The sequence below is a fragment of the Lepisma saccharinum genome, chromosome 9, assembly GCF_977018435.1.
Source record: "Lepisma saccharinum chromosome 9, izLepSacc3.1, whole genome shotgun sequence".
In the NCBI taxonomy this organism is placed as follows: Eukaryota; Metazoa; Arthropoda; class Insecta; order Zygentoma; family Lepismatidae; genus Lepisma; species Lepisma saccharinum.
Genome location: NC_139237.1, coordinates 31,651,473 through 31,669,576, shown reverse-complemented (window position 1 = coordinate 31,669,576; position 18,104 = coordinate 31,651,473). Strand labels below are relative to the sequence as shown.

The 18,104-nt window shown below is 36.9% G+C and overlaps 1 protein-coding gene across 2 annotated transcripts in view; it reads left to right on the top strand.

The window, feature by feature from the left end:
* The window catches only part of Dhc93AB (Dynein heavy chain at 93AB), a 584,738-nt gene that overhangs the window by 508,316 nt on the left and 58,318 nt on the right, over window positions 1–18,104 (top strand). For both annotated transcript variants that reach the window (XM_083127975.1, XM_083127974.1), the window contains 2 exons: window positions 4,253–4,385; window positions 14,553–14,696. In XM_083127975.1, coding sequence (XP_082984101.1) covers window positions 4,253–4,385; window positions 14,553–14,696 — 277 coding nt within the window. The remainder of the gene's footprint in view (window positions 1–4,252; window positions 4,386–14,552; window positions 14,697–18,104) is intronic.

The following is an 18,104-nucleotide window of genomic DNA, read 5'->3' as shown; positions in this document are numbered from 1 at the left end:
AGACAGGATTGAACCTTGATGCCTAATTTCATCCAAATCAAAAAACCATGACCTGGAAACTTTTCTGAAATTGGTCGATTTGACATGGAATGACCCATAAACAAGAAAATACTGGGTTAAAGGATTTGGTCAATAGTGGTTCCAATCGTACCAAACAATCAAAAGCTATATGTAGAAATCATGTATCTGAAGCACTCTCAATAGAGACAGGTATGTCCCAGAGTTTGGTTCTTGGCCCCCTTTCCAATTTTATCATTTAAACCAACAGACACATTTCTATGTGCAAGTAATGTGAGTATCTTTATAAGCTCAAAAAATTCAGAAGTGTTGCAATTTCAAATAAATAGTTAGGTCTGTTCAAAAAATATCCAAACTAATTTTTACCATGGAAACAAATGTAGCATGGAAGGTGCCCTGCAGATAGATTATGTTAAATTGTATCTAAAAGAAAAACAAGTTGGAGCTTTGCTTATGGTGTTTAATAGTGATGAATGCACCCCTTAATTATAGTACTCAATAATCTAAATTTGTGAATTATTTGTATGTGTTATAAGATTTAAACTGTTGGCCGATACACAGAAATTGAAAGAGTATTGTAGTATTTTTATTTATTTCAGTCAAAATTAATACAGATACCATTAATACTGGTAATTCTTGAAATATTAGAAAGTAAATAATACCCACTGTTGAGAACATGGGCGTCCGGAAGGGGGGCAAGGGGGGACCGTGGCCCCCCCTGGAAAATGAAAGTCAACCAAAAATTACATATTTCACACATATAATTTAATTTCAGCCACAATAATGTGTGTTAATTATTGCACGAACATGATAAATTCAAATTTAAGCAATGTTTTTTGAGGGATGAACACTATTATTGGGGAAAATATGCCATGTTGCCCCCCCCCCCCCCGGAAAAAAAACCTTCCTTGCCCCTCCCTGGAAAAAATCCTGAGGACGTGCATGGTTGAGAATCAGTTGTTTGACTACCATTAAGGTAACTAAAACTTGCAAGATAATTAACAGCACATTATGCTAATATTTGGTAATTTTCTTCATTCACCATTTTATCTTTCCAAGTTCAGTAGCCAGTATCTTTAATAAATCATAATCTTAATTCTTGACTCTTGGGAGACAGACATATCAATCATGTTAATGGCAGATATGCACATATCAGTGTATCTGTAATATCCTTATCCAGTATTTCTATAAGTAGCTTATAATTGATTGTAAAATTTTCCATTTTTATTAATATAAATCTATAGTTTATGCACTCGAGTTACGTAACTGTTTCTTTTTGGTAAAATGTAGTGTTTTACCTTAATGAATGAGAATAAAACATAGTGGTTCTTCTTTGAACATTTGGAATTTTGTGTTGATTAGGTATATTTATATCTGAGCTTTATTGGTAGCAGTTAAATCAGCGAGTATTAAATTGGCCTAAAAGTTCACCAAATTTCTTCATTATCATGGATAGTTATTTTTGACCTATAGTAGACATTTATCTGACATATCTCAGATACAAGATGTTTCACGAGATACCTCATATATTGTCTGAGACACCTCAGACTGTAATACAAAGTCTGACAATTAGGTTCGCGAACTCATCATAGAAAAAGTGCTACATACCTCATTGCTGAGTATCATCGTGGTCACCTTTGGACCCCGTACATGGATGCCAGGGTTTATGTCCCTCTTCAGTCCAGTTTGGTACAAACCAGAAATGCTTCACGTTAGTTTGGATGCCAGGCTGGGGATTGTGGAATGAAGGGGTGAGGTAGGGCAGTACACAACAATGTTGGATCTCTCAGATTTTCTCCCCGCTGGTTCTCTTACGCCCTTGCTTAGCGACAGCTGATTCTCTTGTCATCTGCTGGATGATAGAGGTCTCAACACAGGGTGTAATGTTGCAACACTTTTCCCGTTCTAGGAATTTTCATGTGTTGAGGGTGAATGCATTCTTCTGAAATCTTTCAACTTGTATGGGGTGCAAGGGGTGATCCTTCCATGTAGTATGTCCAATTGTCAACCTCACTTCCACTTAGTACACCCTGGACTGCATTTTGCAGACAAACGAGGCTCTGGTGACTGGCCCTATGGCCAGTATAATTATGTGTGTGTTGTCCTGTTTTTTTTCCTTATGTGTGCTGAGTGCCCATTTACAGCCTCAGCTTTTAACAGAAGTCAGAATATTTTAAGATTTTAGTTATGCAACGTTAGAGTTGTTATTTGTAACGGTCAGGGGCTGGACCCCATATAATGTGACGGGTGCAATACAGCCTTAGTGCTAACGCACCCAAAATTTTAAATTCAAATTCAAAATTCTTTCAACTTGTGTTTGCACCTGTGGTGTTCTTCTGTACTTTCATTAGTTTCTTGATTTATTCTTGTTGCATTGTTGTTCTCCTCTTAAATATTTTTCTTAGTTTTATTTTTGTTCATTGTATTTATTGTTATGAGCATGGAGTGAGTGAAGTGAGCAAGGGTAACTATGATTTTTCATTTCCAGATTGCTACAAGAAAAAGCATAAAAAAGACAAATGTTTGTCCTTGGGTGAACAGAAAATTGTGTTAAATGTGTATGCCTATTTCCTGGCAAAGGTAAAAGAGGCAGCATCAAAACAATGAGATATCTGCATTTACCGAAAGCATATATTATTCTCTAGACATAAAAGTACCATGATTATTCAGTAGTACTGATGTGACAAAATCAAAGGAAAGCAAAAACATTGATAATATGAAAAATATAGTATTTGAATCGTATCAGGTCATTTGCCCGACACTCACGTGCCTGGCAACTCAGTTGCCCGACTCAATTTGCCCAATGGGTACGTTTGCCCGACAACTCAGTTGCTCGACCATTCAGTTCACCAACGCCGTTTCCCAACATGTAGTTGATTTCTTTTATTGGTGTTGTGAGAAGCGAAAAACTTTGAAATGTGGAGGTATGCAAACACCATACTTGTAGCTGGACAACACCACCTTCAGAACTAGAGGGAACACAAGGCAATTGCCTTGCGCCATTGGGGAGGCCCATCTCATGTTTGTGTTTACACAATAATTGATGAGCTCAGAAAAGAACAGTTACAAGTGCAACGTAGGACAGAGAATATCCTTCGTGGGAGAGATCTTTCACCAAGTCGCAAGAAATTCATTGAAAGAGAAAAATGCATCACCGCTGTTTTCAATGATAGAATAAATCGAACAACCCTGGATTTCTTGCATGGTATTGCACACAATATTGCATTATAGACCATTAAGCAATGCTACTTAATGCATCATCAACGAACTGAAAAGTAATTCATAGCAGAAGAGTAATAATGACTGCCAATAATAATAACATCTTTAATGCTACCCAGAATGAACTGTAATTCTGGAAGGTCCCAAGTTCTTAAAAAAGCAGAGGGAAATATTACTTCTCACTATTGTTGTCGGGTAAAGGTACCTGTCTGGCAAGTGAGTGCCGGGCAAACATACCGGACCCATTTGAATACTCCTGAGAGTTGAAATAAACAATAAGTGCCAAGCTAAGCCAGGTGGCAGCCTTTGTCTGTAACCGACTGTTTGTTTAAATTGTTGTTTTAAGTCCACTTTATGCAGAGATAGACTAATTGAAACTGGACCACTGTGCAATGTGCCTCCACAAGGTTAGAAACTTGGCACCGTTTGATTACAAGGCGATGATGGTACCACTATGCCATTGGAGAGGCCCAGTAATCCAATTGTGTAGTTGATTGTTGTTGGTCAGGGGATCTGTAGAAGAGTTGATTTTTTTTTCATTTGTTTTACCATAATATTGCAATTCTGTAATTGTACATTGTACCAAGTCGACAATATTGTTGATTGTCACATGTTATACATCACCGGCATTTCAGATCTCCTTTTTAGAATATTTTCAGATGGGGATTTTTGGTCATGGGTAATTTGCTGATTTCCATGGTGCACTTTGATGCTTTATTTCAGCGTCATATTGGTACTACCCATGTTTCATTGCCAGTGATAACACAGCCCAAAACATATCTTGCCTCTCCAAAAGGTCTTGCTAAACGTCGACCCTTCTTTCCTATTGTACAGTGCTGCCATCATACATGCACAGTGGCAAGTTCATGAACTTAATTGTCAGACCTTGCATGTTTAAACTGAGTGAAAGAAGTAACATTATGGAAGTGCTCGTTGTGTAATTTAAGTTTGTGTTTGTGGAAATGTATTTGTGTATATGAACTGAACAAATTTTGTCCTTTGTACTGTGTTTCAGAGTGTTTATTGAAGAAAAACTGGGCTTCAAGTATGTTGAAGGACGAAGTGTAGAATTTGCAAAATCTTTTGAAGAGACTAGCCCTTCTACTCCAATATTTTTCATTCTCTCACCTGGAGTAAATCCTTTAAAAGTATGGCAACTACCTAATTTTCAAGGGCCATTTTAACTGTACTAAATATGCACATCTTTTAAATATTTTTATTCGTTACCATTCTTTTTTTTTACTCTAAAGTAAATATTTGGCTTAGGTAATTATATAATACTGGCAACAACTAAAATTAACTGCTTGTATTTTTTTTTACAGTTGTGCGATATTTTATCTCGTATTGCTTGATATCATTTTCAGTCAGAATTTTCCAATTTTGCAATTTCCACTTCCGTTCCTTATGTTTCTTTGTTTTATTTAGTAGCATTTTTACATGCACATTAGAAGATAGATTGCTATAGGAATTAAATAACTAGTAAACATGATTACGTAGGGCAAAATATTATACCTGTTGCTGCTCTTACAATGCATGAGTCAGATAGAACCTTACGCATTCTAGGGATAATAATAGACACAATTGCAGAACTAGATTCCAATATTAAAGTCTTGATTATGGAAATAGGTGGTTTGCTGTAGAAATATTTTAATTTCAGAAAATTCATTAACAATGCAGTGACTGTGCAGATCACAATAGTGATCCACTTGTTTATACAAAATTCGGCGGAAAGATTGAGACAATTTCAATTTTCAAAATCTCTATTAGACATCAGAATAACAATGAAAACACTTACATGACTCGAAAGTACATACAAAAAAATTTCATGTGATGCCTATGTCTTGAAAATAATGTCAGTCAGATGGACACCATTCTCCCTCAAATAAACCTCTGCCCAGCAAAGCTTCCCTGGCCCTCCCCACAGCTTCCGGAGTTCCCGTACTTTGTGGATGTCCTGTGCTCTTCTTGCTTGTGCTGATGTAGTTGTTCTGAAGTTTCTTACCCAATTCAGAATTATCTGTCATGTTGGTACTTTCCCATTTCTCAAAATGTTGAACTAGCACCTGAATCTACATTGTGTTTTAGTAGCAGAATCGTTATTCTTAAAGTAACATTCCACTGTGAATGCACGATGTTCACTCAACCAATGCTCCATGGCTACAGAAGGCTATGCACTGTTGTACACAATGCCACATGAATTTGCATGACATCTGTCGGGAGATTCTGGTGGCGCAATTTTGAAATCGTCTCAATATTTCTGCTTCACCCTTAATTTGCATGCTACTGCCATTTGGCAACACTGTTGGCCTTCCTAGAACAATCCAGGAACTCTGGTCTTTCATCATTTATTTGAAATAGATCCAGTGGTGACTTATTATAGAGTTCATATTTCTGTGTTGCACAATACTGATCCATGGGACCATTGACAGGTGCATTTTCAGACACAGTATTTTTACAAACACATATATATGTACGAGGGAAAGCATATCTGGCGGGAAATCCTAACGTACTCCCGACTTCTGCCGCTAGATGTAGTGAGGAGACACTATGACGCGCCAGTGTGCTGAGTGTTGTTGCCCTGTGTAGACATGGAGCTTTGCTGTGTCGCACGTTCTTTGTGATGACAAACGTTTGCTGCGAATTTTGCTATGGCGGATCAGAAGGAAGAAGGAGTGTGTTGAAATGTTGTTTCCTATTAGGGAAAACTGCAGCTGAGATTGTAGTGATGCTTAAAGAAGCATTTAAAGAAGACACTCTAGCTAAAATGCAAGTGTACGAGTGGTTTGCACATTTTAAAAAGGGGGAAATGTCAGTGGAAGACCAACCGCGATCTGAATGACCTGCAACAGCAAGAAATGACGAAAACATTGAAAAAATGCGAAATACTGTTTACAAAGATCATCGTCCTACTATTGAAGAGATTGGTGAGGATTTCTACATGAGTGTGTTGAGGTGATTGCATGAAAATGTGGGGCGAAAACGTCTGGAAATGTGGAAGCGTGGCGACTGGTTGCTCCACCATGACAATGCCCCAGCCCACACTGCTGTGTGTGTCCAACAGTTTTTGGCGAAAAATCAAATGCCTGTTATTCCTCACCCTCTGTATTCACTGGGCCTTGCGATTTTTTTTATTCCCCCGCTTGAAGAACGAGCTCAAAGGCAAACACTTTGCCGATGTGGCTGAAGTTCACGAACATGGGCTCCAATTCTTGAACCATATCCCAGTTGTGGACTTCCAAAAATGTTTCAAGCAATGGGAATGCCATTTGGATAAGTGCATCGTGTCAAGAAGACAATACTTTGAAGGAGACTAAGGTATTTGTAACTCAAAGTTAATAAACTCACCTTTTTTGTCATATTTCGGCAATTTTTTTTTGGCAAATTCTGGTTTCTTTTGGGTACGCCCTCATATATATATAAGTAAAAAAAGGTAAAGTTGCTCATGCATATTTCACTGTGCCATGAATGCACATTTAGGGGATGGGGGGTAGCATTGTAAACATTCCCAATCTTGGCCATTTTGGAGGTGGTGTGATGAGCACCATACTCAGGCCACCTTTACCCCCAATGGTTGCCTCAAGTACCCACAGTTTTGAGGCTGGGTGAGTCCCGGAGTCACTTCATGCAGGGTCAAGGCTGGAGAAATTCCGACCTTAGATCAGCAACGTCAGGAATTGAACTCGGGCTCCTGCATGGCAGTCAGACACCTAACTGACTAGACCACTGCAGCTCTTATGTATAAGTACATGTTTATAAATTCAAATGAAATTCACTAGATTTAGTATTTCCTCCCTCCTGTAATATGTTGAGTGAAGTAACTTATATTTTTTTGCTAAGTGAAGCAGAGTACTTTAAATAGCAATTTCTCATTATAAATTTTGACAAATACTGGGTAAAAACCAAAATATTTGATGGATCGCAATAGGGATCAGAGTGACCAAAGTTGAGAATTTTTTGTGCAAACACTGCAGTGTTAAACACAATCCTAGAATTGATTGCTATAATTGTAAGTGAAGCTAATCAAAAATAACTACTGTTGTCTTACAACACTCAAGGATAAAAACAGATGGCACCACCTACACAAAATGCTCATTCTTTTGCTGTTACAGATTAGCCTGCAAAAATTAAATGCTCATTAATTTTGGTATGACCCTCGTTTATTAAAATTTATAAGTATTCTGAAGCAAGGTCCGTTAAGACTTTCCCCTACCTTGCTTCAAGAGGTCTGACCATAACAGCCCCTTTTCCGTGGGGGACGGGGATCGTAAACTTGTGATGTCACCGCAGAAGCAAACTTTCCCTCTGCTTTCACAAGTCATTTGAAAACAACGACGACGTGTCAATATTTTTCAATAGTTACAACAAAATATTTGATTCGTTACATCGCTCACCTCATTTCTGGGGCATGGCATGGACGTAGGCACTTACCTAGAAATATATTCGGGAAGGGTTTGGTCAATTGTATCGCATGTAATAAGAATAGCAAAATTGTGTTGATATTACAATATCTGCTAATAACACTATATTATAAGACAAAGAGTGCATAAAGCGGTGGACTTTCAATATTGCCATCAAAGTTCTCGGGTCAGAATCCCGACCTGGGCGTGCATGTTCTTCATCAATTTCATCCAATTATCATTCATCGTCGCGATTAGCCAAAAGTGGCAGAAAAGCTATAAATAACTAAGTAGAAGGAAATAGATACAGAATAGGTAGGCCTAATAATAATAATAATAATAATTATGGATTATTATGTGAATAGAGGCAGGGGAGCCGCAGTGATTTAGTCGGTAGGCTGTCTGACTGCTACGAGACCAGAGTTCGATTCTCAATATGGGTGATCTAAGGTTGGAATTTTTCCGGCCTTGTCCTTGCATGAATAGGGTTACCAGATGTACGGTTTTTCCCGGACATGTCCTACATTTTAGCCTTATGTCTGGCATCCGGGAGGAATTGGAAAAATATCATAAATGTCCTATATTTTGAGAGTCACATAATATTCATTAGGAAAATAGGTAACAGAAAAAATCATGCAAGTTACAAGTCTATGGACTGCGCTTCCGAACTCAATATAATTTATTTTGATTGCCATTGAAAAAAAGTTTGTCCTGCTATTAAACAAACGGGAAAATGGAAGCAATTAATGAACAAAATTTTGGGACCACTTACTGATGTCACTGTTCAATGCCTGAGCAGAATTTCTTGCCTTAGGGTTTATACTGATGGAACAAGGTGTTGCCCATTCTTATTCAGTATTCAATATAATTTGATTGTAAAGCAGGGCTATAGAGAACAAAGTTATTCAGGGTGTCTACCAGTCAAGAAAGTCATGGTAGTCAAGGAAAAGTAAAGAAATTAACAAGTAGGTCAAGAAGTCAATTAAAGACAATAAATTATTCTTGTGGTCAAGAATTTTTGCTATCATAATGACTGATTGGTTGATTTAGTTTATTTTACTTCACTTTTTTCTATCTCTTTGGCTAATAGCGAAGATGAGAATGAATGGTGGTAAGATCAGATAGATGAAGGGACAGTCACAAGCATATAGGGACAACCGAATAAAGCCCCACATAAGATTATACTCACTGTGAGTCCAGACGCCAAAGCCTCGCTCGTCTGCCAAACACAGTTCAGGATGCATTAATACGAGAAAGCAGGTCTAATTCTCTCCTTAAATTCAGCTTCAGTTTTCATCTTAGCTGGCCCTTTGGTAGGGGTTTTCATTAAATAAATATTTATTTTCTTAATTACTAATTTCCAACTTTATCTAAGTAGGGGTCGAATAAATAAACGTTAAAAAAATTGGAAAAAGGTCTAGAAAAGTCCAGGAAAAGTCAAGATTTCGGGATTTGTTATTTTTGTAGACACGCTGTTATTGAACTAAAAACTAGCCAAGATGAAACTTCTGGAACCATTTTAAATTACGGTAAATGCTGAATATTTGTTTGCCATTACTGGTCATAATTCAAATGTTGAGAGAGTACTTTCATTACAATCAGCACAACAGACTCACGAGAGAAATTATTTTTTCATAATGGCTGTAAAAGTTTTGATACTGGTCCCTATAATTTGAAAGAGTTTGACCATCCACTCTAACATAAATAATAAATATAGTTTGACTAAACCTGAAATTTTGATAAGAATTGTCTCCTCTGAGAAGGACCACTTAAATCATGTAGTAAGAGGTGCGTTGATTAGTATGATTGGAAGTTTTGAAATTTTGCATTTAAAATTTCATTAAGAATTCATTTTTTAAAACTTAAAAGTGTCATTTTTCAACTACTTTCTAACGTGTTCTATAGAAATATACAGGGTGTCATTTTAATGGCGCCCACGGACCACGGAAACGTATAGAGGACATAAAAACAAACAACTTTTCTCACTAACATTTTTCTCGTTGGTGCGTCGTTTCGGCGCTACAGTCGTTCGAAAAAGCCTGTTTTGCTGCCTGAAGGCTGGCAACCACACATAACATTTAATAGCATTTGTGACGTCGTACTTGTTGTGAAGCGATGCGTTCCAGGGTTGCCAGGAACACACATACTCTGTGAAAAATGACATAGCTACAATCAGCCACATTATGTACCGTAACACAAAACGAGAAAACACGTTCTGTAACCTAACAGGAAGTAAACAAACGATACGAAAAATAGTAGAAAGAAAATAGTGGAAGTGGAAGTGGTCATATCGAATTTTGTCTAAGCTTACATGTCAAATATTTGCAAATCTAGTTACCAAGTTGGCATCTACAATTTAGTCTATCCACTTCGTTCTTCTGATACTAGTTGTCTGTGACACACTGAACAGATGACAAAATAGAAATGAAAGAACTCAAAATTCCAAAGGTAAGCAACAGATAATATATTGTATATTCAGAGCATTATGAGGCAAGTGGCAAAAATGATTGAAAATATAGGGAAATAAGTAGTAGTAATACAAGCTCTAAGACGACTATGTGTTTATCTATGTACCGGATACACATGTAATAGTTTGGAACTGTGAACAGCGCAGTATATTTGCTACTGATTCATCATTACATTGTTACTGTGGTTGTACGTGTTCTAGCCGTAATGTAACAACGTGAACCTCGGATACTTCCATTATCAGCACAAAAGTACCGCATGGCATCTGGACACAAACCTGTAGATATCAACCTTGCAACGAGATTTGCAAATATTTGACATGCAAAAAAAAAAAAAAGGTAAAGTGCTCCCCTGTGCATAGCACCACGCTATGAAGGCATATAGGGGGTGTGGGGGTAACGCCCCACACTTTCTTGATCCGGTCGTGAGTGGGGGTGATGTGATAAGCATTACGCCCCTGACCGCCTTTACCCCCCAGGGTTTCCCCCAGGTACCCATGTTATTCGACGCTAGGTGGGCGACGGGGCCGCTTCCATCGTTAGAAAAGTTCCCGGATTTGAACCGGCCGGGGATCGAACCCGGGATCTTTAGCATGGTAGTCAGACACGTTACCGACTGAGCCACCGCGGACATGTAGTTGGGCGTAAACAGCCACGTGTAAGCTCTAAGTCCAATAAAATTTATTGTTGTTGATATTTTAGATGTAGGCTGAGACAAAATCCGATATTGACATTTCATTTTGAATACGTTTTTTTACCATTTCTCATATCATTGGTTCACTTCGCCCTTCCCCTGAGATGACTTCTGATATTCTGGCAGGTAGGCTATGATGTTCGGTCTTCTGGACGCGTTTCTCGCTTTGTTTTACAGATAACAATGTGGTTGGTAGTTTGTAATTTTTCACAAAATTTGTGTGTTTCTTGCAACCCTCCCGTGCGCTGTTTCACCGCAGGATATGACGTCACAGGTACGATCAAATGTTGTGTTGGGTTGCCAGCATCCAGGTGGCAAAACGGTCTTTTTTGAACAGCTGTAGCATCGAATCGACGCACCAACGAGAAAAATGTTACTGGGAAAAGTTATTTGTTTTGATGTCCTCTATACGAATCTGTGGTCCGTGGGCACCATTAAAATGACACCCTGTATATTATTTATTGAGAATGTTTTGTGTCCTACATTTTGGGACAACATGTCCTATATTCCCCTTATAGCGATCTGGTAACCCTATGCATAAAGCGACTCTGGGGTTCACCCAGCCTCAAATAAATGGGTTCTTGGGGACAACGCTTGGGGTGGGCTAAGTCAGCTGGAGCATGATGCTGATCACACATCTAATATGATGAGATCGAAGATGTGTGGTTAATAGCATGGTGAAATGTGCAATGGGAACTTTACCTTACCTATATGGACAGTAAAGAGATGGTGTAAGAATAAGCATTTAATAAAACAAATGCCTCCTTCTACTTAAGACCACTATTGTTTTTATCAGAGAGAGGTGTTCTACCTACAAAATTAATGTCAAAATAAATAAATTGTAAAATGAGAAATTTATAGATTAACGAAAAGATCGATTGATTGATTTGTTGTTTTGAGTCCTCTTTATGCACAGATTGGCTAATCGGGACTGGGTCTACAGTTTAAAGTGGAATCTGAACCACTATGTGCATCCACTGGGTATCATACACGAGACCCCTTGATTACAAGGCGACGAAAATGTTGATAGTTCCAGATGATAAAAATGTAATGTATTATTATCATCACCATGCACTAATTTCCGCAGACACTGTCAATACAAAACTAATTCATTCAGTAGCCGGAACGCCAATCACAAATGAATAGACATGGGAACTACGTACTTTGATTTCATTTGGTTTATTTTATTTAGCTTTTCTAATTGCAAAGATGAGCATGAGTGATGATATGATGAAATTGACGAATCGACTCTCACTATGACCCATACCCAGATTCGAACTCGTGATCCTTGGCATTGTAGCGCTGCGATATGCTAACCACTCCATCACGGGGGCTGGCTCATGGTAACTACTTCTATATACTCTAAATATTGTGGTATGTTTATAAATGATTGTGCTGGGTGTAAGGAGTGACCCCTTCTCAAGACAGCCAAATGTCAACTTCACTGGACTACATTATTCCGGGAGCGTTTGAATGCATGGCCAGTATATTCCTCTATGGGGCTTGTGCTGTGTGCTGTCAATATGTATTTGTGATTGTCCCTCATCTATATATATCATACCACCATTTTTTCTCGTCTTCACAATTAGCCAAAAGTGGTAAAAAGTGCCAAGTAAAATAGAACAATTTGTCATTCATAATTGATCGTGCAAGAGAAAAATGGAGTGATTATATTATTATTATTGCATCCTATAAACACAAGATCTATCATGTATGTCACTTCAGGAAATTAGGTTCTTAATTAAAACTTAAACTACTTGCACTGACTGAAATGTGTATTTTTTTTTCTAAATTTCGAACCACCCACCGACAAGAGACAAATTTAGCTCTCTTTGCTCTTTACCTATTGTTTACAAGGTGTAACAAAGGGCGGACTTTCGTGTATTATGTCGCAGCAGGAACTGAGTTCCGCCAACAAACAGAGTTCCGGACCGTTCTGGCTCACTTTAAACCCTGCATACTGCAATAAAGTATGTTGGTTATTTAATTTTAGTATGTGGCAACTTTTACTGCGGAGCTTGATCCCCCCCAGATCCTCCCTCTAAAAAAGACGTTGCATACAAGATCTCCAACAACAATTGCATACACATATGTCTGTATACTAACGTGCTTCCATGTAAAAAGACTGGCAAAGGAAGGCAAGTGCTTTCGCGATGAAGTCACAGAATTATCGACCATGGGGGTTGTTAGAAAGCCCAGTTATGGTTGGACCTTCTCAGGCAGGGAGGAAGACTGATTCCACGGACCTTGTTCTGAAGTACTTTATATTGTTTCAATTTCTAAATATTGGTGGTAAGAATATTTGATCAAAGTGATACACAATATCCTCAACATTAGTTACGATTCTATGGTTTGTGACTGTTTTCTATCAATCAATATTATTTTATTGTAGTATGAAATGTATTTTATGGATATACATTTTGAATAAAAATTACTCATTTATTTTATTTTTTTTATTTAAAAGTGTTTTTAAACTGCCAAGAACAGCGTTTCAACCTTAATACGGCAATATTACATGCTACATGTTACAAGGTTACATATTACAAGGTATCCAAAACCACAGTATTGGACAAGAGAGCATTTCAAAATATTTAGCAAACATAACCTAAAACTACAAGAATTTTAAAAATGCATTAAAGAATATACAGTTGTTACATTTCAGCTATAGAACTATAAAAGATTTCTTAAATAATTATCCTTATATATGAATTTGAAATTGTTTTAACAAGATTATCAATATCTATCTCACAGCATTACGAGTAACAATACCCTTTTATGGTTCTATAGGTATCAAAATTATAGCCAGCTTGATTGCCAATTATGTTAAGTTAAGCTTATCAATATACAGTGAAACTTCGATTTTACGTTTTTCAGGGCCAAGGTGAAGGAACTTAAAATGCAGGAAAATGTAAAATCAGGGAAAATTTTGTAGCATTTTGCCCTGTTGGGACCATGAAGATTGAATGTATAACGCGGGAAAATGTAAAATCGGGGTTTCACCGTAGTTGGCTGATCTTAACACCGAAGTTCAAGTCCTGGCCTGGGCAAAGGTGTTCTTTGTGAGTGTGAATTTCATCAAATCATCACTCATTTTCATCTTTCCAATTAGCAAAAAGTGACACAAAAACAAAGTAAAATAAAAATAATAATAATTATGAAATTATAAATTAATGCTATGAGATAATAGTAAGTATAATATACCCTGAAGTGTTTAATATTTTTCAAGAAATAAGTCTATAATAAATTATACTGCTTCATTTATATTTATGATTGTTTGTCAGTGAAATTTCTTCTACAATGCATTTGAAAACATTATCTTTGGAAGCCAATGTAGATCATGATTATTGCCTCTCTACATTTTAAGAATCATTTGTAATATCTTGATGTGTACAGTTATATTTTGAATACAAGGAAATTCTAACCCCCTTTTCTATATGTATATGTAATATTAAATATATTATGAAATTAAGTCCCAATGTACCAGAGCTTTTTTTCCTGTCTTTTTGCTTCTCTACAAGCATAATAATTGCTAAGATTCATTATATAAATATATATTTTTTGGAATGTGGGAATGACATTGTGTTCCTGTTAAATAAATAAAGATATCAAGATTAGTAAATGTTTTGCTTTGTTATATCACTACTAAAAATGAAAACTCTTTTCATGTTTTTGTTTGCATTGAAAGTCTTTGAAAAAAGTAATTTATTTGAAATTTCCGATTTTTTTTTTTTTTTTTTACCTGAAAATGTTAATTCACAGGATGTAGAAGCTTTGGGAAACAAACTGGGTTTTACAACTGGCACAGGAAACTTCCACAATGTGTCTCTTGGCCAAGGGCAGGAAATTGTTGCTGAAAATGCCATGGACGTAGCTGCAAAGAATGGCCATTGGGTGATTCTCCAGGTAACAGAAAGACCTTTAGAATGCTATTATTTGTTAATATTATTGTACTTATAATTGTCTCCTATACTGTTTGATGATCTAAGTGACAAGAAGTGAGAGAATGTATTGGACTACCAGACAGGGACCAATGAGAAACATCATGCTAGATAAATCAATGTGCACTTGGTTGCCAAAACCAGCTGGTCACAAAGACCAACTGAATGTGAGCAACCTGCAGGACACTAGTCAGTTGTGGTTTGACTCTCCCCACACACAAACTACCAAACACTGACATTTTATGTGCTCCTTCGATATTTTCTTCTTATGGCATGGTTTGTGATATTTACATCCTACAAGTTTTGACATGAGGAACCAATCAAAAGAAACATTAAAATAAAATATATTTAAAGATTAGTAGTTTGCATTTCTGATTTAAGAAAAAAGTTTAGCACATTTAAGAATATTTCACTTAATCTTAGTGTCTGAGAAACATCTTTATGAATGTACTATTCCTACTACTTTGGGAAACAGAAAATTCCAGCACTGTTACCAATCCATAGGCAGATCCAGAATTATTTTCTTCATTATCAACATTAGTACCAATGAAACCAAAATCCAAATACCTTTCATCGTATTTCCTGCACTTCAGTTTTGATTTGTCTCAAACACTAAGTTCTGTATTATCCAGTTCACACTTCTTGCACATACCTAGAAACTTATCCACTGGGACGCTACTTTTGTTTACGACCGAAAAACAAACGTGTGAACCTGGTGAACCTTGCTACACTTGGTGACAGTAATGATGCTCAGATTTTTAACAACCACTCTGATTGAACCATAAGTTATTGCCAGAATTCTCCTCTCCGTACATGTTCAGTTCTTGTCAAGACTATACCCTGCATGTGAGCTTGGGTGCTAGCATACTGTGTGATCATATGGACACAATATGGGCATAAGTCAAATATGTTTAAACTTGACCACAATGCAGCAGAGGCACCCAGGAACATCAACAGAGCATTTGGACCTGACACAGTTAACCTCTTCCCTGTGTAATTTTCTGGCAAAATGCTTTCCATTTTGTGTATTTTTCTGTGTATTTTTTCTGAGTTTGTGTAGTAATATTTTTAAGTAGCTATTGCTTCAGCACAATTCATCCGAGTATCATGGCTCATGCGTCTTTCTCTTCAGAATATAACAGACTTTCAAATGGTACCTCACACATGTGTTCATCAAGTATGAGAAAAGGGAAATTGGGGATAATTCGGGAAATTTCCCTCCGAAAAATCCCTTTTGGTAACTTTGGGACCCTCTGGACCGGGCCTGGATATAGGTACCCGATTATAATCTACCTTGAAAAATACTATGGTCTATACATAATGCGTCTGCCAAGTTTCATTGCAATATCTTCAATAGGTATAAGGGATGAGGCAAAAAATATTTCACAATCCTGTTTAACAATACTATTACATACTAATCGGGGATAATTCGGGAAATTTTACTCCAAAAAATCCCTTTTGGTAACTTTGGGGCTCTCTGGACTGGCCCTGGATATAGGTACCTGATTATAATCTACCTTGAAATATACTATGGTCTATACGTAATGAATCCGCCAAGTTTCATTGCAATATCTTCAATAGGTATAAGGGATGAGGCAAAAAATATTTCACAATCCTGTTTAACAATACTATTACATACTAATCGGGGATAATTCGGGAAATTTTACTCCAAAAAATCCCTTTTGGTAACTTTGGGGCTCTCTGGACTGGCCCTGGATATAGGTATCTGATTATAATCTACCTTGAAATATACTATGGTCTATACGTAATGAATCCGCCAAGTTTCATTGCAATATCTTCAATAGGTATGAGGGATAAAATATTTTGCAATCCTGTTTGACAATACTATTAGAAACTCACAAACTCAAGAACCAACAATAAATCGCCAACAGTTCAAATAATGCAACACCAAAAAAATGTACATAAAGCAACTGACTAAACGCGGCACACAAACGAACTCACGTTTGCACTTTGTCAGCATTACACCAAAACAGTTTACTTTCCTCTGAACTTCTTCTTTTTCTTCTTCTTCTTTGTTGGCACTGAAAATCGTGACTAAATAAAATGTTGTTTCTTCAATAGCAAAAAAATGTTTCACCAACAAAAAACGTATTATTTCGTTCAACACAGGTTAATTCAGTCAGAGATGTTCGCGGGCGTAATATTATGCCCAACACAGAATAAGCTATACTGACCAAGGGCGAAATGTTATGCCGAACACAGGGAAGGGGTTAATGAATGAACCATACAGCGATGGTTCAAAAAAATTCCAATCCAGCGATATGATCCTTGAAAGTGAACCACGTGGACATGCATTAGCAACCATTAACAATGATGAATTGCAAGCACTAGTGGATGACAGTGACATTGGGTGTACATTATTCCACAGTTTCCTGGCACTTGCAATAACTTGAAAAAACCAAAAAGCTGGATGTGTTGCCTGGAAATATGCTTTTCTCTGCTCTCCTGGAACTAAAACATTCATTTCTGCACAGAATAGTGGCATGTGACAAAAAATTGATATAATACAATATCGAAACCAACCCTTCATCCGAGGAAGATAATGGTGGTTGTTTGATGGTGTACTGCTGGTATTATTCACTATTCGTTCTTGAAAACTGTTGAAACAATGAATTCTGAGAAGTACTGCACCTAGCTGGATGAAATGCATCAAAAGTTAAAGTTAAGCAGCCTAGATTGGTCACCAGAAATGAATTTTTAGTGCTTTCCGACAATGTAAGGTCCCATGTCGCAAGAACAACAGTACAAAAACTACACAGCTTTCACTATGAGACTTTTCTGCATCCACCATAGTCACCAGATCTCTCGCCAACAGATTACCATTTTTTTTAAGCATTTGGACCATTATTTGGCAGGGTAAAGATTCACCAATGAAACGGCTGTCAAAATGCCTTTGAGGAGTTTCTTCAGCCCAGAACGTTGAACTTCTATGAAAGTAGCATTAATGCACTAGTGTCTTGCTTGGAGAAGTGGATAGCATCAAATGGTGGCTATTTTGTTTACTAAAAGTTCATTTCCACTAAGTTACTGTTGTTTGAAATTTCACTACCAAATTCGACATTTCATGTGCAACAACCTCATATAATAAAATTAAACTCTTATAAAGTCTCATTTTGTTTCTTTTTTGTGTTTAGAAATATATAATTTCTCTTTGAGCAAAGCATGTTGAAAATGGATTTATTATGTTCAAAAGTTGAAGGTTTTTGTTTCAAGCAACAGCCATAAAATGCCATTGATAGTTTTCTTTTTTTTAAAAAAAAAATAGTCACATTTTATCATGCATGGAAACAAAAAGTGCCACAGCATAGTTATTACATTGTGTAATGTATCAAATGGTGTAAAGCAAATGAAT